Source organism: Lipotes vexillifer, unplaced genomic scaffold (genome assembly GCF_000442215.2).
Source record: "Lipotes vexillifer unplaced genomic scaffold, Lipotes_vexillifer_v1.1 scaffold178, whole genome shotgun sequence".
NCBI lineage: Eukaryota > Metazoa > Chordata > Mammalia > Artiodactyla > Lipotidae > Lipotes > Lipotes vexillifer.
This window is the reverse complement of record NW_006775603.1, coordinates 1,436,571-1,461,811: the sequence shown is the minus strand read 5'-3', so window position 1 is coordinate 1,461,811 and position 25,241 is coordinate 1,436,571. Positions and strand designations below refer to the sequence as shown.

At 34.1% G+C, this 25,241-nt stretch overlaps 1 protein-coding gene across 2 annotated transcripts in view; it reads right to left on the bottom strand.

Moving 5' to 3' along the window:
• Positions 1-25,241, bottom strand: part of CCSER1 (coiled-coil serine rich protein 1) — a 739,559-nt gene that overhangs the window by 449,328 nt on the left and 264,990 nt on the right. For both annotated transcript variants that reach the window (XM_007450018.1, XM_007450017.1), the window contains one exon: positions 17,166-17,259. In XM_007450018.1, the coding sequence (XP_007450080.1) occupies positions 17,166-17,259 (94 nt within the window). The remainder of the gene's footprint in view (positions 1-17,165; positions 17,260-25,241) is intronic.

Genomic DNA, 25,241 nt, shown 5'->3' with positions numbered 1-25,241 from the left:
AGGCCCATGTACCGCAAAAAAAAAAAAAAAAAAAAAAAAAAAAAAAAAATTACCCTTAACATTTACAAACTGTCTACTATCTGGTTAGAAAGAACGCTGCCTTTGATAATTACTGACTTTTAAAGATTTGCCCTTGAAGTATATTTTTACTTTCTGTAGATATATTACTTCCTTATCCCACAGAAACACATTTAAAACTATTCTTAAAAAGAATAATCTAGAATTCTTTTAGACATCTGCATTGAGAAGATTGTTCAGAACAACTTAAAAGCAATTCTGCTAGTCAGAGAAGCACAGAGTTATTCAGAAAAGCATATTGCCAAGTACCAATTCGTAAAACTATAATTCCTGGTTCATATAGATATTTTTAAAACTTTTTGGCCATGCCGCACGGCATGTGGGAGCTTAGTTTCCTGACCAGGGATCGAACCTACGCCCCCTACGTTGAAAGCACAGAGTCATAACCACTGGACCACCAGGGAAGTCCCGCTGGTTAACATTTTATAAAGATTTTTATTGTTACATATCATCAGACTCATATATTTGAAATTAACAAGTCATCCTTTTGTTCCAATACTTAACACATTTAGTATTTTATTTTATAGCAAAAGTAAAAAACAAAGCCCTATTTTGTTTTCAACTATTTAAAAACACATGAGAAAAAAGAAATATAGTAATAGGATTAAAAATTGCATAAATAAATCCTAATCTTTGCTTTTGAAGTTCAGACAAATTAAATATTTACTTCTTTAATCTTTTCTTTATTATTAATTCCAGCTCATAGAATTCTTTCCCACCTGAGACTTTACTGCACTTTAAATAAGTGTAAGTACAACCTCTCCTGAAGCCTATGCTTCCTAACGCAGCCCACAGAAATATCTCTTTCCCCTGAACATATCAATAATATATTTATTTAGCCCTTAACATCATTGCCTAGTATCACCTTTATTTTCTCCTGTGCACATACTGACTTTTTAAAAATATCTTTATTGGAGTATAATTGCTTTACAATGTTGTTAGTTTCTGCTGTACAACAAAGTGAATCAGTGATACGTATACATATATCCCCATATCCCTCCCTCTTGAGCCTCCCTTCCACCCTCCCTATCCTACCCCTCTAGGTTGTCACAAAGCATCAAGCTGATTTCCCTGTGCTATGCAGCAGCTTTCCACTAGCCGTCCATTTTATGTTTGGTAGTGTATATATGTCAATGCCACTCTCTCACTTTGTCCCAGCTTCCCCTTCCCCGACTGTGTCCTCAAGTCCGTTCTCTATGGCTGCGTCTTTATTCCTACCCTGCCAGTGGGTTCATCAGTACTGTTTTTTTAGATACCATATATGTGCATTAGGATACAGTATTTGTTTTTCTCTTTCTGACTTACTTCACTCTGTATGACAGACTCTAGGTCTATCCACCTCATTACAAGTAACTCAATTTCGTTCCTTTTTATGGCTGAGTAATATTCCATATTCCATATATGTGCCACATCTTCTTTACCCATTCATCTGTAGATGGACACTTAGGTTGCTTCTATGTCCTGGCTATTGTAAATAGTGCTGCAGTGAACACTGTGGTACCTGACTCTTTGAATTATGGTTTTCTCAGGGTATATGCCCAGTACTGGGATTGCTGGGTCATATGGTATTTTTAGTTTTTTAAGGAACCTCCTTACTGTTCTCCATAGTGGCTGTACCAATTTACATTCCCACCAACAGTGCAAGAGGGTTCCCTTTTCTCCACACCCTCGCCAGCATTTACTGTTTGTAGATTTTTTGATGATGGCCATTCTGACCAGTGTGAAGTGATACCTCATTGTGGTTTTTTTCTTTTTTTGCGGTTTGCGGGCCTCTCACCACTGTGGCCTCCCCCGTTGTGTTGTGAGCACAGGCTCCAGACACACAGGCCCAGCAGCCATGGCCCACGGGCCCAGCCGCCCCGCAACATGCGGGATCCCCCCAGACCGGGGCACGAACCTGCGTCCCCCGCATCAGCAGGCGGACTCCCAACCACTGCGCCACCAGGAAAGCCCTCATTGTGGTTTTGACTTGCATTTCTCTAATGATTAGTGATGTTGAGCATCTTTTTTTTTTGCGGTATGCGGGCCTCTCACTGTTGTGGCCTCTCCCATTGCGGAGCACAGGCTCCGGATGCGCAGGCTCAGCGGCCATGGCTCACGGGCCCAGCCACTCCACAGCATGTGGGATCTTCCCGGACCGGGGCACGAACCCGTGTCCCCTGCATCGGCAGGCGGACTCTCAACCACTGTGCCACCAGGGAAGCCCTTGAGCATCTTTTCATGTGTTTGTTGGCAATCTGTATATCTTCTTTGGAGCAATGTCTATTTAGGTCTTCTGTCCATTTTTGGATTGGGTTGTTTGCTTTCTTGATATTGAGCTGCATGAGCTGCTTGTATATTTTGGAGATTAATCCTTTGTCAGTTGCTTCATTTGCAAATATTTTCTCTCATTCCGATGGTTCTCTTTTCGTCTTGTTTATAGTTTCCTTTGCTGTGCACAAGCTTTTACGTTTCATTTTGTCCCACTTGTTTATTTTTGTTTTTATTTCTATTACTCTAGGAAGTGGGTCAAAAAGGATCTTTCTGTGATTTATGTCATAGAGTTTTCTGCCTATGTTTTCCTCTAAGAGTTTGATAGTGGCCTTACATTCAGGTCTTTAATCCATTTTTTTATTTTTGTGTATGGTGTTAGGGAGTGCTCTTATTTCATTCAAACAGATCAGTGGTTTCAGACTTTATTTTAGCAGTTGAACACTGATAATTAATAAGAAAGGAAAGAACATTTCAGGATCAGAAGACAGCACTTCAAACATCATATGGGCGAGAAGGAACACGGTTCATTCAAGTCACTCAGCTAGCGCCATTTATTCCCTACTCTGCCAAAACACGCTGGGCTTCCTTGATGTTCCTCAACGTGTCACACTTTCCTCTAAGAATTCCAATTTGCTAAGCCATTTCCCCCACCACCTCACTGAACAGCCACTTATCCTTCATGTAAAAGCTTAAATATCACCTCCTCAGGAAGTCTTTTCTTGCCAAGATGGCTATATCCTTCCACTGCATACTGCTGTTTTCTTCCTTAACAATCATTTAAAAATAGAATTTTCCATTAGGCCATATGCTACATGGCCCGTGTCTGCTACCGTAATCTTAGGGCTGATAGTACACCTTCAATAATTATTTGCTTGAAGTCAATCTTGCTATGTAGAAAAAGCGGTGAGTACTGAAGTTTGAGAATTTTGTGAGCCACACTAATGAAACTGGAATTTATAATGCAAGCAATGGGGAATACTGAAAATTTTAAAGATACATCAGTGACCAATATCAGGTTGTCATGCTAGCATACCTTGTGGGCAATATGGAGAATGGATTAGAGGAGGTCAAACTTAAAACAGGAGGCAGGCATGTAAGGAGATAGTGACAAGATGTAGCAGCAGTTACAATAATCTAGTTGGGAGAGCCCTACCTTTGAAAGGAAAATGCTCTGCTAAACCATTTTAGAGGTGGAGCCTCTGCCTTTGGGCCTACGAGCCAGCTGACACCTAGCCCTGAGAGTAGCCTGTAGATATGCTTTGCATGAATTAAAGAAGGAAAAAGGACAAATGGGCCAGAATTTGGAGAAGAATGTGGCTGTAGGAAAGAAACTGAGGAAAGTCCAGAAGAGAGAGCAAAATGAAACTCCTGAATACACTGTCTACCTTCTCTCTCACTGGAACTAGATGATTACTCCACCTTGACTCCAAATTCTGAAATAAAGTCAACATTAATCATGAAAGTTTTTATTTGATAGAATTTTTTTTGTGCAGTGGGGTAAGAGATGGGAAATTGAAAGAGGACCTGAGTTCTGCATCAAGGTTGGCACTGAGGAAAAAGAAAAAACAAAGATGGCACTAATGGACATTTGGGCCAGAGAAAGGGCCTCAAAAACCAACTGGGTCACATAGAATTAGAGGAAAATGATCCTGGCCCAAATAAAGACTGAAACAGGAATTGTGGAGAGAAGGGTGAAGAATCAAGAAAAGCTAAAAAGTAGAATCAATTAAACCTAGTGACATCTAGCTTCAAGTTTTTGTCTGCATAATGTTGGTGTCATTCACCAAGAGATTAAATAAACAGAGAAGAACAAATTAAGAGGCAGGAAGAATAAGGTTAATCTTGAATCTGTTAAATCTAAAGCATATTACTGGGACTTCCCTGGTGGTCCAGTGGCTAAGACTCTGCACTCCCAATGCAGGGGGCCTGGGTTCGATCCCTGATTAGGAAACTAGATCCCACATGCCACAACTGAGTTCGCATGCCGCAACTAAAGATCCTGCATGCTGCAACTGAAGATCCAGGCATGCCGCAACTGAAGATCCCGTGTGCCGCAACTAAGACCTGGCACAGCCAAATAAATGAATAAAAATAGAAATAAATACAAAGCATATTACTGACATCGAGTAAAATTGTAAGCATACTGTTACATACATATATCTGTACGTGAAAGAGGCTTAAACTGGAGGTAGAGACTCTGGAGTCAATATTTCTAAGTGATGGTTGAAGTTGACCTCTCTTATTTTCACAGAGTGATAAAAATGTAGAATATGAGATAAAAATGTAATTCTTAGTAACAGAAATCTCTTCTCTAAAGGGTAGTATTTTTTATATGTAAGGATAATGAAGATCATAGTAGGTCGGACTAGGAAAAAATGCAAACATATAAATGTATGGATAAGCACAAAGCAATAATATGGTATATATCCCACGTACACAAGTAGAGGATTATGAGTACTGCAGTTAGTACCATACTGAAGATGATAAATGTTTTACTTTTCAAAATAATAAAACAATGTAAAAGCAAATATGACTCTTTAAGGGTGTCCAATCAGAATTGGGGAGTATTCTGGATTCTTTAAATGTAGGCAATATGAAGTCAAAGATATACAGGTTAGCACTTCACCCCTATGGCTCTCTCAAATTCCTATTATCTAAAGCAGGGGTACACCACCCCGGGGACACGGACTGGTACCAGTCCACGACCTGTTAGGAACCGGGCCGCACAGCAGGAGGTGAGTGGTCGGCAAGTGAGCGCAGCTTCAGCTGCCGCTCACCATCGCTCACATTACCACCTGAACCATCACCCCCCCCCCACCATGGAAAAACTGCCTCCCACGAAACTGGTCCCTGGTGCCAAAAAGTTTGGGGACCACTAATCTAAAGATATATATTGTTTTGGATCTAAGACACCATTAATTGCAAGACACATTTTATATAACTATTTAAAAGAAAAATAAAACCGCTGTCCATCTAGGACACGATGCTAAAATATCTTCATTATACTGGGACTTCCCTGGCAGTCCAGTGGTTAAGACTCTGCACTCCCCATGCAGGGGGCACGGTTTCGATCCCTGGTCAGGGAACTAAGGTCATACATGCCAAACAGTGCGACCAAAATATTAATAGAATTTTTTTAAAAATCTTCATTATAAATACATCAATATCAGAGAGAGTAAAATGTGAAATAATGTGACTCTTTAAATCATTAAAATATGTTATTAAGAAGAACCACCTGGTAAAATTAGTGATAACCTTTATTTCCATTTTCCTCAGAATATTTTTTACCATTATTACCCCCCAATAATATGTATTTTAATAATTTCCTGATCTATGAATACTCTAATGAGGGAGCAGATCCAGATTACTATTGGTGCCAAGATATCCAAAAAGTCCCGATCTTTCAGTGCATATGAGTAATGTTCAATTAGAAGACAAAATCTCACAAGGAGACAATAAAAAAACTTTTCAGTTCTCTTAATCATCTTCAAATGTGGACATATTTGCAATGACAAGCTGGTTTAACCCATCATTCAGATAATATTTTTATATGTCCTATCATTTTTAGGATGTTGAGAGCAGATTGTCCTTGAGACAAAATTTTAAAATATTTCAGTCCAGGAGAGATTTCTTGTATCTAAACCTTATTCAGAATATCCATTTGCAGCCTAGGCTGGAGATGCTTTTGTCCTCTTACCCAAAGTATCCTGACTAAAAATAAAGATATCAGAAAATTAAAGTAGTTTCGTTAACAACCCCATATCTGGTTCTGTAGGCTCTTCAGAATGGGGATGGGGTCTCATCTCCTATTTAATCTGGGCACTCGACTGCGGGCTGAGAGTGGATAACAAATCCTGATCAGAAACCTTATTTTACTATTTATGTTGCAGAGTTCAGATATGTCATCTTCAGAATCTAACATGATGTATGGATGATGAGACAATGACTTGATATGTGATGATGACACCTCAAACAATAGTGAAAATCTGGATGGATGATGCCTCCACCTAAAAATGGTCTATCCCTCTGTCTCCCTCAGTGGGGATTAAGACCTAAAACTACCAACTCCCAAATCGGTGACTGTGTATATGAACATCATTTTACTATTTTACTGTCTTTATTGGAATAACTTAACTATTTCAAAGAGCTTCACTTTTCATTACAGGGCTTTCCCAAAAGACCTACCAATTTTTCAGTAGAAAGCATCATTATGCACTAAGAATCATCCTTTCACTTTAAAATCCTTGCCTTGTAGCGTCCACAAATCTTACATTCTGATACTATTTTATCTAATCCCAATCCCAATCAAACCTTCAAACTGAAATATCTGCCTTAAACCAAATTCAAAATCTCTATAAATCCTAACTTGTTCTTTCCCCTCCGAAAGACAACCAGAGTTCATCAGAGGTGGCGTTTCGCCCTCACTTCAGTAAGCAATAAACTGAGCAGTTTCTTATCAAAAGGTTGGGGAATCAGCATTTGACACAAATATCATGGCTCACTCAAATCTACTAATTATTCAGACAAGTTGTGGTCTTTTCTAATAGTTTTCTTTACTAATTATTCAGACAAGTGTAGGTTATCCTAGCATATTAAGGTGTATGGTTAGAGAAAACAAGTGGTCCTCATAAGAATGAGACCCCCAATTCCACTGTAAACTTTTGGAAATTTTGGTTAATAAGATGGAGAAGCAGAACATAAATAAAAGGGTCAAGATGCTAGATGCTATAGTGACGCCTGATAAAATGATGCTATTAAAATTTTATAATCCAAGGAAAAGGGACTCTGTAATTATTTTTGGTGTATACAATTACAACTTAATTTGTTGTAATAGTGCGAATGTTCATTATTATTTCTATCTTTTCTGCCTCAGCCACTGTAGAAAATTACGTTTCATGTCAGTGGTTATTTTTCTTGTTGGTGAACAATTTTAAAAACATAAATATTCTACTTCCTCAGAAGAAAGACCAGCATTAGTTTTCTTAATTACTTGTTCGTTTTGATTGTGACAGCTGATGTTGCTGGCATTATTCAAGCAATTGTGTGGAGATGTCACCACATAATTGTACAAGGCCATGAAATTCTATATTGAGACACATATTTTCTTTCTAATTGCTCCAGAAAAACTATGCTGAATGAAAGAAATCTTTTCCTTTGACTGTATCCTCTAATGAACTTAGGCCTTTGACTGCCCTTTTGCACAGGAGAAGAGAGTTTATAACAGTATGAAATACTACAATAGCAGGTTACAAGTAAATTCTATGACCGTTACAATTGTCATTTAATATTAAATTAGGTCAGAATGTGTAAACATTTTTCAGCTATAGTTATTAGACCTTAAAAACGGTTTCATCTAAAAGCCTTCTTTATAGCTGAAGCAATTCTCTTGAAGTACAGCAAAGTCTGATGGGAGAAATAGCCAGTCACTTCTAAATTCACAAATACAAACGACTTATTCTGTTGGCAACAATAATAAAGAATAAAATAATTAATTTCAATTCTGCTTACTAAATGGAGCTGGTCAATTTCTTATTAACAGGCCTATTTCTACTACAAACTAATTGTGCGATATTGACCAAAGCCATTAAAACTCTGAATATTCATGGAGAGCAGAAGCAGGAGAGGATCCACTTCATAATATCTGAAATTCTCTTTCAGTTAGGGCCTTTCTTCTGTCATTTAAAGATGCCATTTAATATCATGAACCAAACACCGAAAACAATGCACCCAGGTGAACATCATATTGAAAACCGGTAAGTTTGAAATTTTAGAAATGGAATTGAAAGCAAAGTATCAAATTAATGAACTAATTATTGGTCAATCAATAAATTTATCTGCCAAAACCAAGAAATAAACAAAAACCATTAAAATTTTGATCTATCCTGAAAATAGATGTTACAGCCAATTGTACAGTCTTGAGTTTAAGTAATATCATGATCCCTAATACCCTACCAGTAGGCCATAAATAAATTACTGAATTTTCAAGAATGATAATTAGTAAACCTTCTCACAGCTCTCCTTTTGTTTACTCAGTCATTTGCAAGAATTTGGGGGAAGGAATATGGGCAGAAATATAAAAATTATATAAAAAGTATTTTAAAATATACTCCAATTTTGCAATCTAGAATCCTTAAGAAATGATACTTTCTGGATAAAGTTTATGAAGAACTAAGAAACTGTTTCCTCTTAACATATTAAAGAGTTAAATAAAAACAGTTCCGATAGATATATTTCCTAAGTGAATTTTATAGCTTACCATCTTATCAGAGTATGCAGACTATAATTTTTTTCTCAATGATTCAAGGCTATAATAATTTTTAAATGCAATGGAATAATATACTGCAATACAGTAATGCCTCATGACCTGCTGATGCAGATGGCGATGTCTGTTCTTACATTTAATGACCCTATACTTTTCTGCTTTATGACTTTGCCTACTTTTCAAAGCATTTTTTACCTTTTCCTCTTGCCTTCTTGCTAGTGGTATTTATTTTTCACCACATTCAGCATGTCTGCTTAAAGCAACCCTTTCCCCTTTTCTAAGATGTAACTATGATTTTCAGTGGGCTTGGAAAATATATGACCAAATATATTAGATTTGTACTATGTAAAATCAGAAGCCACAAGATCTAGAAAGATAGTGAAAAAACCCTGTCATTTAACGTTAAGATCTGGGTTAATATTGGCTATACGAACTTCAGTAAGTTTTTAACCATAGAGTATTTGCTTCCTCTACTGTAGTTGGGATATATTAACACCTGTCTCAGAGTGTTATTGTGACAATCTGATGAGATAACATATTTGAAGTCCCTTGTAAACTGTAAAGCTGAATACAAATGCATGACAGGGTCACTATCATTATTATCAGAACACGATTGCCATCTGATGGCTACCAAGCAGATAACAGGTACTCTAAGCCTTTCAAGGCAGAAAAGAGCAACAGCCCCAGGGGGTGAAACCCAGGAAATGACTTTTGTCCCAATTTTGTCCTCACTATAGTGCTACTCAAACACTATATTACAAAGGAACATTTTTCAGTTTTGTTATAACTGCTTTTTCTAGCAACTAAAGGTCATTGAGAGCTCTGTGAAAACATTAGGTACGCATCAAGTCACCATAGTGTAATTTAAACCCTACTTCTGCCACTTATTATCTCTGCAGTCCTGGACCAATAATAACACTCTCTGGATCTCCATTCCTTCATTATCAAAGCAAGAATAGTAATAATTTCTAGAGAATTGTTGTTAGGGTTAAATGGGATAATCCAAAGTGCTTATAAATTATAGCTTACAAACAAAGCAAAAACAGAAACATGTAAGTGTCTACACCAGTGCCTGGGACAACACAGATGCTCTAGTAAATAAATATAAGTAAGTCTCAGCTTCTTGCATGAAGTCAAAGGCAGACATTGATAAGTGATGCTTGTAACTGAGTAAGTTAATAGAAAGAAGAGCCAATAAAACAAAAGCTTCAGTGTACTTGTGATCTTAACATTTTATATGAATTAATATTATTAGTCAAAAAAGTCATAATGATTAAACATAGAGCATTCAGAGTTAGCAAAACTTTGTTTGGGTTCCCCTGGGATATCCACTACCTGTAATATGTTATCAAAGTTTAAATTTTCTCAAATGTGCAAGGGGTTATGTACCTCATGGAACTGGCACACAGATTCAATAAATGTTATTTATTATTATTCTATTATTTTATTTAATGCTATAATGTATAAGTTTTGTAATAAATGATAGTCACAAAATTGGTGTGGCATTCTATAATTAAAATTTGAGAAATACTATACTTGCAAATGTAGTTGAGAGCTTCCACTAATAGAGACTGGAAATATCACCAAAACTGGCAAAATCAGATTCCTATTAATGCTCAGGTACATCATATTTTATCATGGATATTGCAAAATAGTATTTTCTATATTTCTTAAAAAATATTATATGCTAGACATGTGACAGAACATTCTACTCTTCTTTAAGTTATTATTCCTCACAACAAACTTATGAAGCAAATACTTTTACTGTCCCTATTTTCAGATGAGAAAGGGAAACTAGGGAGATTAAATAATTCGTTCAAGTTTACATAGCCTGACTGCAGCTGAGATTTGTCTAACTCCAGAGTCCAGATTTTTATCCACTACGTCATAATTCCAAAATTAAGTGTCATGTTCTTAGCTTTATACAATCATATTGAAAATAACTTACACACACATTTTCTGACCGAGACATGCCAAAGCTTGTAAAAACTTACAGTTGATTTTTATAATTTTCCCTGTGTGAACAATGTTGCAATTTGTACACTACCATTCAAAGCCACTAGGGTTTCATCTCAGCTCTGCTGTGCTATTATCCATTAAAAATTAATAACAAAAATTACCTCCTTAATTAACTCACTGCAGAATTTTATATTGCTTGTTCATCAAACTCAAAATAATTTAACAACTACCTAATTAATTCCTAAGTGATATCATTGGACCATTACGTCCCTATTTGCATCTGGACATATACCAAGAGATACTGGCCCCAGGTGTTTTTAGATATACAATCCAAAATAAATTAAAAAAACAATAACAAACTCCTTCACCCAATCATCCAAATGACCATTACATTATTTTCATCAAAGAATGATAAATAAGTAAAATATATTTCCAACTGAGTAACTGAAAATTGTAAACACCAAAATTTAATACAAAAGAACAGACTGGCTTTCTCTCTGAACATAAATGATTTACATTAATAAGCTTTAAAGTATTTAACAGAAATTTATTCTTTCTCTGAGAAATTCTATTTTAAATATGTTGTGGTATATTGGACACATGACTAATATCTGAAAAAATATTTTCATGCATTTAACTGTATTGATTTTAACACAGAAACGTACCACCTGTAATAAGCGAAGTGACTTAATTTTTGAATAATCAGTACTAAGAAAAGACCATTTAAAATGTTAGATAATAAAAATTCAAATCAGAAAGCATATTTTTAAATATATAGACTAATGATGAAGTATTAAGAAATTAAGAACTACGAAAAATAACCAACGATGGGACAAATTTTTTGACACAGAATTCAAGATTTCAAGAGAGTTAAGCAATTTGTACTGGGCTCTTATTTTATTCTAGACAACTGTGAAAGGCGCTTTACATGTAAATACGTCACCCATTTTGGTAGGATATTTTGAGATAGATAGTTTTATTGTCAATTGACAAATGAGGGAAAAGGGCTCAGGAAGATTGGATCATTTGCCAAGGCTACCGTGGCAAAGCTGCTTTTCTAACTTGGATGTGTCTGTCTCTACAGTGTCTGCTCTCTTTTGATATTAATTTGTGGTTTCTTTAATTTGAATGAATCTTTAAAATGCAACTTCCTCTCAGAAAGTTACTGTCAGGATAAGCTGAGATAGCTTAGGCAAAGAGCATGGCTTATTACAGGCATTCAGCTTTCCTTCCTATCAACTTAGATCTCCAGCTACTAATTGCTAAAGGTTACACACAACCCACTCCTAGTATTAACAAAAGAAAGAATTGGAGAAATAGTATTTTAATGAATATGTTCCAAACAGGTAACATCAAAATGTGTTTTAGCCTCTTTTCCTTTCAACTTTAACTCATTTAGTTAATTATGATGCTTCACTGTCAAATTAGCCAGGTGCATGCTTCCCATCAGCTTCTACCACTATGAAGGTAATGCTAGGAGCAGCCTCAATAGACATGTGACCTCGCTGTAGTTCACTGTGCTAAAGAATAGGTATAGATTAAATACTCTAAAACCAAAACTCAAATGCTTATTCTTTATCGAACAGTATGCATTGTCTGATATTTAACTGGTGTTTTGATTACTTCTATTTGTAGAAAACTTGTCTTTTTCTGTTACATAAGGGTTACATTTTGCAAAGAGTTCATTTTGGAGGACTCACTGGGAAGTAACACTGCTTAATATTAGATATTCCACTAGGCTTTATGGTAATTACCTTACGTCCGAGGAAAATGCTTGACATCATTTACATTAACTATTTTCAACATTAAAATTAGCTGAGGGCTTCCCTGGTGGCGCAGTGGTTGAGAGTCTGCCTGCAGATGCAGGAGACACAGGTTCGTGCCCCGGTCCGGGAAGATCCCACATGCCGCAAAGCGGCTGGGCCCGTGAGCCATGGCTGCTGAGCCTGCACGTCTGGAGCCTGTGCTCCGCAACGGGAGAGGCCACAACAGTGAGAGGCCCGCGTACCGCAAAAAAAAAAAAAAAAAAAAAAAAAAAAAAAAAAAAAAATTAGCTGAGGAATATGAACTATGGACAAGGAACTAGATTTTATTTTGGGATTAAGCAAGCTCCTTATAAAGCTCCTAGCTTTTGCTACACTGATGTGTCACCATTTAGAATTTCTTCTGCTGAACTGGTAACATGATGCTACCAGCTTGCATTGAAAGGAGTTGCTGAGGAAACTATTGATATCAAATAATTTATACCTTATAAAGACATGTGAGCAAAATATCTTTCAGTTCTTAGTAACAAGAATTCCTTTATTTTAAAAAGGGCATTGACTGATTGACTGAATGATTGATGGTATATATATATATATATATATATATATATATATATATATATATATATTTTAAATCATGCAATTGGTTCTGTTTCTTTCTTCACATATGCTAGTAGTATACTCCAAGTAATATTTTTGGGTCTCTGAGGTAATACTGTATACATTTTGTGTGCCAAACTTATCTGTGGCTTCATTTTATTTTTCATATCCTTCTTTAATCATTACCTTATTTTTCTTGAATGATTATTTTCTAAGATGCTTAAATTAATAGAAAAAAATCCTAATCACAAAAATGTAAAACTATATAAAGAAAACTAGGCAAAAATATATTTCTGGTATTTTTCCTTTGACAGATTATGTAGTTCATAACATGCATTTCAGGGTAAATAAAATTTTAAGGGCACGTGTTTGAGTCTTAGAGATACTAAATGCTAGTAAATCTTGTTAGTACTTTTATTTTTCAAAAGGCTGTTGAGGTATATCTAACCAACATCACTGCTAATATCTTGCATGACTCCATCTGTGGCAAAAACACCACCATATCAACATGAATAAGACAGTAAAGAAAGATAAAAAGTGGGAAGGTCACTAATATACTTTTTAATTTATCAAAGTATAACTGATAGCATCTCATATTTTTTAATTAAAAAATAACTGGTCATATATGCATTATAAATGATGCATTAAACAGAAAAACAGTAAATGTAATAATTTACTACAGGGGAAATGGAATGTCTGGTATTAAATTGATAATCCTATGTTTAAACATGATGCATATTAATTGAACATAAAAAATTTCCAGAAAAGTAATTTAAACATTAATTGAAGAAAATATAATAAAAGACATCTGGAAGGCTTATCCACAGGCTTTTTAATCTAAAATCCTAGCTTTTATATTAGAATTTAAAAGATAATATTAGATAACACCAAGATCAGAGTAAATTATTCAGAATAGTTGCTTTTATTTTTTCTCCTTAAGGCAAGTCTCCTTTGGGGAACTCATTTTGAATTCATACACCTTTTTTTTTCCATTGAAATTGTCCTTTCTTGCTTTCATTAAAAAAAAAAAAGATAATATCCACTTACTGTACTTTAAAACAGATATTTTATTTATACTACTATTTATTCATACTACCTCTTTTTTTAGGAAGGAAGTGTGTTAATTGAGGACTCCACAGATATATTTACATATTAAAAGGATTCATGAAACTTTATTCATATTGTTCACTGCACTGGTCAACTTCTAAAAATCTAACTGAAAACTTATAATTCATTTTTAGATGAAAATACAGATAGCAAGAATAAAATAAAAAGAACATGAAAAGATGTCCACAGTAACATTAGTAGAATTAAATGGTACCATTATTTTAGTTTTCAGACTTTTGAAAATGACTTTTATTTAAATCAGTATTTTAGAATGTTTAGTATTAATGAGCTTTTTACCAGTATCATTTATCAATAATAAGCTTCTTATATTCTGATAAGACCTTTAATTATGTTGCTTGAAAAAAAACCAAATTGTATAAAACCAATTCAACCAAAAATTCTTCTTTCTGAGCTAATGTACATAAACAGATATTTGTGCCTTTTTTCAAACCCCATAATGTGGCATCCAAAGTGAAACAAGTTTTCATTTTATTAAGTAACATTAAACAAACCCAAGTCACTTTAAGGAATATCTCAACTTATTATAACTGTACTTCAGATATGCAAAGTAACATCATTTATCTTATGAACAATTTGGTTAACTCAGTTGATTCATAAGGTACCCTAGTTCTGGTTTCAACCAAGTTATCTACACCTTGAGGCAGATTCAAGAGATTCATCATATTTGTTATATCATTTTTTAAAATAAACTAATAAAGTTCATTGTACTCATTATTTTATAAAAGAGAAATTAAAGTTTACAAATGTTCATTTTTGTTCCCAAGCAAATAAACTGAGCTAACTCTTTTATATTTTTAAGGCATTCTTTGCTCTTTATCATGGCTGCCTAACAAACACAGCTGAGATGTCTATGTTGTCTATAATTCTGCTTACTTATTACTTGGTTTTATTTTTATTGTGAAAATCTTTAAAAATACCTAAAATAGAGAAAACATTACAACTCATCAATGAAAGTTTCACCCCAAGCACCTATTTCCCAGCTTTGATAATTTTCAATAATATACCAACATTGTTTCATCTATTCCCTCCTCCATACTGTTGGTAAAGCAAATCTCAGATACCATATTATTTCAACCACATGCGTCTCTATGAAGAGTTTTCCTCAAAGACAAAACCAAAGAAAAATATTTAGCACCCAACAAAATTAAAATAATTCTGTGATAATAATTCCATCACTACTCAAACTTCTCTGATAAACTCTGAAATATATTTGCATAGTGTTTTTATGTTTTGACACAAAGATGTCACATGGCATTTGCTCTTTTAATCTACAATATCCCTCCCCTTTTTAACATGCCATTTATTTGTTGAAGAAACCAGACCATTTACCCTGTAGAATGCCCCATACCTATGTTTGCTTGCTGGCAATCCTATCATGCCATTTAACATTCCCTCTCTCGTCACCCCAATATTTCCTGTAAAATCATTATTTAATCAAGAGACAAATAGATTTAAGTACTTGTGGGCAGGAGTGGTATTGCTGTGTACTTCTCTAGTCATTGCATTAAGAGGGACAAAATGTCTCGTTGTTACACTTCTAGTGAAGTTAGTGATCAGTGACTTTAGGTACTGCCTGTCTAATTCATCATTGCAAAGTTCTTCACTGATAGTATTATACCTTTACAATCATGCTATAGCACATATCAACACCATCATTATTCCTTTTGATTACTGCCTAGTGTACCATTGTATATTCAACCAATGTCCTATTGAAGGACGTTTGAGGTTTTCCAATATTTTGTTTTTGCAAATATATTGCAATAAGTAGTTATCAGCATATATTAATTTGTATATTTCCAGTGTGTTAGGATTAAATTACTAGATGTTGGATAGCTGGATCTAAAGATAAATGTATGTATAGTTTTGCTAGATACTGACATATTTCCCGCCAAAATGTATACATTGTCACCATGTGTGACTCTTTCAATATAAATACACATGAATGATGAAATTGTATAAGGTACCTGCATAAAAGTGAGAAAATCTACATTTTTAAAAGAATATCTGTCAAATCAACTGCAGGAAGAATGTCTCAAGAAATGGTTATCCTAAATATACATTTAAGCAGAAAAAAATTTTATTTAGCTCCTTTTTGATATTAGCCTAAAATAGAGTGTAAAAAAATACATTATTTCCTTCTTTTGACAATTGTTACTATGACATTATTTATAATATAAAAATACTGCAAGAACAAAAATTCATCATAAAATATTACAGCTGGAAACAACCTCAGAGATTAGGTCTAATTCCTAAAAGTTAAAAACATGGACAATAAATTCCAAGAGGTTGATTTTCTTAAATGTATGAAGTATGACTCAAGGTTTTAAAGCTTTAATGTTACTTCTACTTTAACTTGAAAATGACTAAGTTCAAGGTATTATTAGTAGTAAAAAATAAATAAATAAAAACTTGCCTTTCTAGTCAAATATTTAAATTTGAGTGAACAATTAATTCCTATGTCCTACAAAAGGAATAATTTTGGTATTTGAAGATATTACACTTTATGCCTTAATACAAATTTAAACCATTAACAAATATAGTGGGCTCCCTTCTTCATTCATTCAGGAAGAATTTATTTATCTCACACTATAACCCTGTGTGTGTGTATGTATGTGTGTGTATATGTGTTTATGAGTGTGTACTTGTGGTTGCTATTGGTAATTACTAACTTTGAAGTCAACCTTATCACATTAACATTAACCACCATAGTTATTACTAAGGTGGCTAAGGTTTGAAAGAGTAAACTTGGTCCACCAAACTTTCATTTGGTTATATAAAATAAGTGAAAAATGGGATTATAAGTGTTGTCTCCCCCCACCAAAAAAGAAAATATTAACTTTTTCATTAACTGTTTCATTAGAATTTCCCTCTTTGAAAGAACTTTTGCTTTATAATTTTTTCTTATTTAATAATTATCTTCCAACCAAATTTATATTTTCATAATAGATTATAAGATCAGCAGTATAATGTGTCCAGGGTACCTAGCATGTGCCTTGCACACAGAATACAGAAACTGGGGATTGAAAAGACTGAATGCAGCCTAAACAATATTTAGCTTATCAATGAAAGCTAAATGACTTGGACCAGAGTTGTATGATATTGTGCATTTATTCAATATTTACCTGAAGGATGAAGATTCTGTTCCTCTAAAAATTCCAAATCAAGCATTAGATCATCTTCATCCAGTTCACAAGATCCCAAATTATTCAAAACATCCTGAAGAAAAAGCAAAATCAATAGTTAGAAACCAAAACACTGAAAACCTGAGGAAATATCCACATGTAGATGCCATGAAGCGAAAAAGAACTCAAAATTACAAAGGAAATGCTATAACTGAACCCCAGAAATTGTTTATTTTATAAGCTTTAAAATTATCAGCCCAATAAAAATTTCAATAATTATTATAAAAATTTTAACTCCCATTAAAAATGCACAAAGAAGTTTTTCAAATGTACAGAAGTCTGTGAACTAAAACTTTAGATTCTTTTTCTAATATTTATCTTTCCAATTTGTGTAACAGTCTCCTGACACATTTAACGAATTCTCAAACAATTTTTGTATACAGTGCCAACCCTGAAATATTAATTTAAACTATGCTTGGAAGGGAGGGGAAATCCAGTTACTGTTTCCCAATCATTTGCTTTAGATTAGGAGGAATGAATGGGAGAAATAAATATCAATTAGATTAAAAATTAATTATTGATTTTCATAAAGTCATAAATATCAGAGCTAGATCATGTTGCTTTTCCATTTTTTCTCAAGAGGGCAAATAGCACAGTAAACTAGAAGAGTATATTGAGAAATCTTGAGGGAAAACAGTGATGTGCAGAGGTAGAAATTCTTGAAGGAGGAATACAGTCCTGATTTGCATATCTGTATATAGATTGGTAGTGAATATATTAAGAAAGCAAGAATTTACTCTTAGAGACTAGGATGGAAATAACAAAAGTACAAAAAATAGAACATCAAGAAAAACAACCTAAATGTTAAATGATACCACAACATTTCAGATTACTTTGTCCACTGATTTGAATGTTACCATAATTTATATCTAAAGAAGTAAATATTCATTAGAGAAAGCCTAATGACATTGTCAAATGGACACCTTAGTTCCTGGGACTGAAAGTAAGGATACTGCAACTTTTAAATAAACCACTCTCACTGTAAAAAATAGAATTAAACATTATTAAACTTTAGAAACACATGTTATCTGTGAATAGAGCACAGTAGTTTCAAAGGTGATAAATATTGCCAAATATAAGTGCTTTTTTCTGTCAATGAAAATTACAGGGAACGATTACTATAATGGATTGCATTGTATTACATTGTATCTGTATTAATTACAAGGGATCTAATAATTTAAACTATAAACAAAATCAACTGTTTCTTGGAAGTTCTATGATATAATGTGGCAGGGATAACCAGTGAGAATAAGTTGCTTACGTATATAGCATTAAAAAGATGTATGGGCTTCCCTTGTGGCGCAGTGGTTGAGAATCTGCCTGCCAATGCAGGGGACATGGGTTCGAGCCCTGGTCTGGGAAGATCCCACGTGCCGCGGAGCAACTGGGCCCGTGAGCCACAACTACTGAGCATGCGTGTCTGGAGCTTGTGCTCCACAACAAGAGAGGTCTCGACAGTGAGAGGCCCACACACCGCGATGAAGAGCGGCCCCCACTTGCCGCAACTAGAGAAAGCCCATGCACAGAAACGAAGACCCAACACAGCCAAAAGTAAATAAATAAATAAATAAATAATTTTTTAAAAAAGTAGTTCTGTACCAGGGATAGAAAGGACTGATCAGCACTAATGGTCACACATAACCACCAAGTGGAAAAGGAGTCCAGCATTTAATTAATACTAATAGACCTGTATCTAAAAGGGCACAACTGTGTGCTTCAGACATTTGATAAATTAATGGAATATCTAGAAGTGATAACTAACGATAGTCTCTCATCCTCTTGTAGATAAAAACCTAGGTAGCTCTGTATAATAAAGATAGAATAATGCAAGTCCATAGGTTTCTAATAACATTAATATACCAGGCATATATATCATAATAACAGGAAAACTGTTTATATAACAATTGCAGTTGAAACTTTAAAAGCAAATAATTTGGGGAGGGAGCACCAATATTGCACAAAATTAAAAGCTGGGCTTGAATTTAAAAAATAAATAAAGGCATAAGGACATAGAATATAAAGTTTAATTGAAAAAGGGAAGTCCAACCTGATGGTCAGAATCTTGAGTTTGAATCGTCTCTGAATGTATAGCAAATTCCAATGACTACACAAAAAATTATCTAGTCAACAACCCAGAAAGTGCAAATTTAAGAGAAGGCTTTCTTTTTCTTTTAAGTCTAGTATAATAAGTAAGTCCTAGGGAAACGAAGGGAAGTGCAAAAATAGACTCAAGTATTTCTGAAATCCCAGTGAAAGATGAAAAGTTTCACATTAGCAAAGAGAACGAAGGCAAATGGTAAAACGAAATGTAAATTCCTAGCGTGAGCACATTTGTAACCAGTTTTAGGGTAAGCATATTGATTTGCTCTTGAATCACTGTAAAATGCATAATTTTCTTCTCTAAAAGTGGCTAAAACATTTAAGATAAATTGATATGTTAGGCTTGGTGTTGTAATGAAACACCGAGAAGAATTTTATTATATAATATCTAAACCAATGCTTAAGGGCCATGGAAAATTTAATTTAATACATATTCTAATTTATTTTTATGTAAGATTTATGTGGGTATTATGAGAAGAGTTGATTATTTAATTGTAATGAAATACTAATTTTTTACTAATTCATAATATTAATAAATTGGATATTAAATGAAGCACAATTATTACTAAGTATTCCCTAAGCAGACATTTAAAAATCTATCAAGAATACTAATTAGTCATGAAATCTCCCAAATGACTTTAAGCCATTAAGAGTAAACTAAGTAGTTATTAATGAATTAATTCAAAAATCAATTTTCTAAACTCTGGGGATTTAACAATGAACCTAACAGGCATGTTTTCTTTCCTCAAAGAACTTAAAGATAACTGTATTCTAGTAAAGAAATACCAATCTCTTTTATAAATAAAGTAGGTACCATTATTTATAAATCAGTCTCTTGTGTTTTGTTACTGTGAATTAGTTCTCCAGAATTTGGTTGCTACTGGCTGAAAGAATAAAGTTGAACTTCTGAAGCTACAGAGTTGAAAAGACAAGCTCTGATCACTCTATTAATATGTAACCATCCCATAACCCTTTAGCCTTGTCTTTTTATTGCAATAAAGATAATAATTATGATCCTGTGAAAAGTATATGAAGCTGGGACATGTTACTACATAGGAAGTGTTGCTTATAGAAGAAATAATTCCATCAAAGGAAATTACTGAATTATTAAAACATTCGCTAATTGTGGTATTATAAAGATGTTACTAATTGCATTTCTATGCTGTTATATTTTAGTCAAAGCACTTTCCAAGTAGCCTTAAAATATCTAAAAGGCAAGATATGAGAGGCTCTAGACTTTAATACTTGTTTATGTAATTTTTAATGACACAGCAGAACTGCTCTGATCATTATTTAGTCTAAAAGTGAAGAGAGAATTATTCAAATTATTCAAGTTAATAAGAGATAGTTAATGTACTTTAAATCTTCTAGTCATTCTCCATTATGATCAGGTGCTGCTAGGATATGTGTTTCATTCTCTACTAATCTAATCATAGGAGTTTCCACAGATTGACTAAAAAGAAAATGTCATTTTATTATTGAAAACATATGATGTAGCTACTGCAGAAGACCCTCAGTGAAACTTTCCTGTCTAAAACACATTCTGAGTCTGGCTTTACACTTAATTACAATGGCTTTTTTTAATTGGGAAAAAAAGATAAAGTCAAGTAACTTGGTATACATCTTTAAATAATTCGTATTATCCCAGAAAGATAATTACATGAATTGTAAAAAATGAGAGACATAAAAGGACAAGGTACAGAAATCATCCAAAGCAGACATCTGAATAGGCTGGGTACATACATTTTGATAAAAGTTGAGTTGTTCACACCCATATATGCAGTGGAAAAGAGGATAATACACCAATACATGCATATAATTTTAATGATACGATTTCACTGCTGTTTTTTGGAAAGAGAAATTAAAATGACAATACTTCGTAATTACTGCTCTGAGGAGTTATTTGGTTTTGATTTCCTGACTGGATAAATAAAGCATATTCAATCACTACAATACAGTTACCTTCACCCTTCGACATGGTAGACACAAAGTATTTCCAGACACAGCTTGCTCTTTGCTAAGTACTTATTAACCTTATGGATCTGCATACATCAAAATACACTTTTAATAAATATTTTCAAAAATTTGTCTTAATTCTTTCAGTCCTTACTCATAAGGCTTCCCATTACAAGTCCAAACACATACACAATGCATATTTTGTTTTGATTATGCATATTTTTTCATATTTAAATGTAAAAAAAATAGCAAAATGAGATTCCTAAAGCTATGCCCAGAGCTGCTAACTCTACTCTTTACACTAATAAAAGGTAAATGATTTTATGTTATTCAAATAGTACAATACTAAAATACTAAAACTTAAAAATCATGTTATAATATTTCAATTTTTTAGGAAAAGTTAACATTTATATGGATTCATATGTCCATAGATTTTATGTGGATTTTAAATCTATATCTGAATTCATACAAAATTTTAAAGTAAACTCTGAACATTTTCATTTTAATTTATGCAAGGGAATAAATTAAAAGTAATTTTTATTATTAAGTTATAAAAATAGAAAACTAGGGAGTATAAATATATAATTAGCAAACTCCATGATTCAAAATTAAAATATATAATGATTATTAGTTTAAAAATGCATGTTTTTCTTCTCATCATTTAAGATATGGAGAAAAAATAATGTCTCTTGGGATTCTACTTTCATGACAAAAGACAACCAACATTACAGATGCCGTCTCTTTGATTCTGCACTTGACTACATCAGTTTGTGTCACTGTCAATAAAGCAACACAAATAAATAATTATTATATAGCACTCAAGTCCAATGAAAGCAAGATCCATTCAATAAAATACCACAATTACATCGTGTGTAATTGGCTTGAGCTGAACATGGTAATGTGGAAAAGAGTGCTATCACAATTAAAATATTTGGAATTGTAGTATTTTTGTGGGATAGGGAGGGTGGGAGGGAGATGCAACAGGGAAGAGATATGGGGATATAATATGCATAGCTGATTCACTTTGTTATAAAGCAGAAACTAACACACCATTGTAAGGCAATTATACTCCAATAAAGATGTTAAAATATATATATATATAAGAGTGAGATCATTATTTCTACCCTTCATTCTTCTTTGTGTACCAGGGGAACTGAGCATTCCACAGTTAAGAAGCATACTTCATTATACTCTTATTGGTGTACCTGTCAACTTTTTGCCAAGAACCATTCCAATTCTTCAACTTTCACTTATAATTCTTTCTACATACTACTCTGAGATTACTCTCATTGAAGTAGTCAATAATTTGTATATATTCCCTCACTGCCTAACACATGAAAAGATGACAATGGTGTATGTCTATAGAACAAACACTAACTCTATTGTCATTCAAACCCCAACAATCTGATCTGTATCTGTCTCTCCCAAATTGCTTCCTGAAAACTTATTATTAAAAACAAACATATTTATTGATTGTTTCCTGGAAATGCCATTTGCATTTCTTTCATTGCACTGAGTCTATCCCCTTGCCCCAAATACCTAAAGAGCAAATACAAAGTAACATACTTATACTTTATTATATTACAGGCATTTTTTTTACAACATTACTAATAACAGGTGCTAAAAAAATGCTTTTTGATAATGACAGGAAAGTTTAAAAGGCTTTCCCTTAAAAACACCGTTTATGTGCAATATATGATGGTTTTCACAGAACATGAGACCCCCATAAGACTCGGTGCTACATATGAGCAGAGTTCTTGTGTTTTCAGAATCTCTAGTGCTGTGCTGTATCATTATAGTATATGGAAAATAATATCTCATTTACCTAATAATATCTTACTTACGATATTATAATAATATCTCACTTAATTATCTGGGAATGAGATGTCTTATTGCCAAACTCTTTTGATGACAAAAAATAGTGTCCTTTTTAGAACATCAATTTTTTAAAACTATCAGATGTTTTGGGGAAAATTTATTATCCAGAAAAAGTATTCATGTGTAGTACAGAGGGAATGTTTAAGAACTTAATTGCTGCCTCTACACCAGTTTAGTTGTCTAAGATTGCCGAGGTGTGCTTTTTTTGTTGTTGTTAAAGCTGTCATTTTAGCCCCAGTGGAAGTGCTTACTTTTCACCATTATTAGTGTATATGGCTCTGAGAATTTTATGAATCTTCCATCGCTATTCTAGCCAATATACAATGAATTGGAATTTGCCAAAGAAAACCTAATATGTAAGCTTGTTAAACCAGTGACCAGAAAGTGTACCATAAATACCATTCAGATCAGGATAGCTACTCTAGTGAAAAATGCGTATTTTTAGGCACAGATAGATCTCATATAATTAAGCCTTAAGTTTTATTCTAGGTTTATAGTTGTATATCAGATATTATGAAATTGATGAATGTTTTACTGATTTATAATTTAAAAATTGTCATAATTTTATTTCTAAAATAGGAATCCAATATATCCAGTGATACTTATCATGACAACCTTGTGTTAAATAATATAGCATAGTGGGAAATTCAAAAGATTGGGACTGATAAATCTGATTTCTAACCCTAACCCAGCCACCAAACCAAGTCTGTGAACTGAAGTAAATCATAACCTCCCTGACACCCTTCCATGAAATAAAATATTAGAACAGCTATTCTCTGTAATTCCATTCATATCTAAAATCTTCAAATCTATAAGACAATTATGAGCTTCTTTCCCCTAATGGTATATACCCAGAGTTAGCCAAACTGCAAAGTCTAAGGGAACAGTCCTCCAAATTTCCCTGACTTCTGACACCAACAGCAAGTTTGGAGTGTTCACAAAAACACCCTCAAGTACAATAATTCACTGAAAGGACTCACAGAACTCACTGAAAGCTCTACTCATCATTATAATTTACTACAGGTAAAGGGTACAGGTCAAAAATCAGCCAAAGGAAGACAGAGTCTGGGAGGGTTCCAAATGCAAAGCTTCCCTTGTACACATGATGTATTACTCTCCCAGCATTGACATGTGACAACACAAGCAGAGCACTGCCAACAAGGGAAACTCATTGAAGCTTTAGTGTCCAGAGATTTTTACTCGACTTCATTACATAGGTATGATCAATCGATTGATTGATTGCCTACATGGTTGCTCTCAGCCTTGTCTGACAATAAATGACCTGAAGCTTTTACCGTAAATCATATGCTTGTTTTTCTGATGTGGGCTGCCCCACCCTGATATTTTCTGATGTGTCCAGCTCCACTCTAAGATCCAGTGTGGTCACCCCTGGACTCTAAACAAAGATACTCCTATCAGGTATGACATAAATTACCTCTCAGAACCTGAGGGCAAAGGTCAGACCTCGTTTTGGGCAAAGAGCAGTTCACTACACATATACTGTTTATATAGATGACACATGGCTCATGATCTAATTTGGTTTCAAATTATTATGTTAGATTCCAGAGCCGTATCTACAGGCGGAAAGTATCATCGTGAGTATTTTTTTAATCAATGTTTATTTTTTAATAATACATAAACAAGGAATTGACTAAGATTATACATACTGAAATGGTGTATATATTGCCTATGTTAAAGATTTATTGGATATTTTCTATATCTTTTCCCTCAATTTTCCATATTGGGCTCATAATTCTGGCAACAAAAAGTAATTTATTCCCTTATTCAACAATATTCATTGACGGCTTACCAACTGCAGGGAAAGTACTAAATTAAGAATAATGACCGAAAGAGAGAAGTTCCCGATCTAGACAATAAATATACAAAGAGGGCTTCCCTGGTGGCGCAGTGGTTGAGAGGCCGCCTGCCGATGCAGGGAACACGGGTTCGTGCCCCGGTCCGGGAAGATCCCACATGCCACGGAGTGGCTGGGCCCGTGAGCCATGGCCGTTGAGCCTGCGCGTCCGGAGCCTGTGCTCTGCAACAGGAGAGGCCACAGCAGTGAGAGGCCCGCGTACCGCA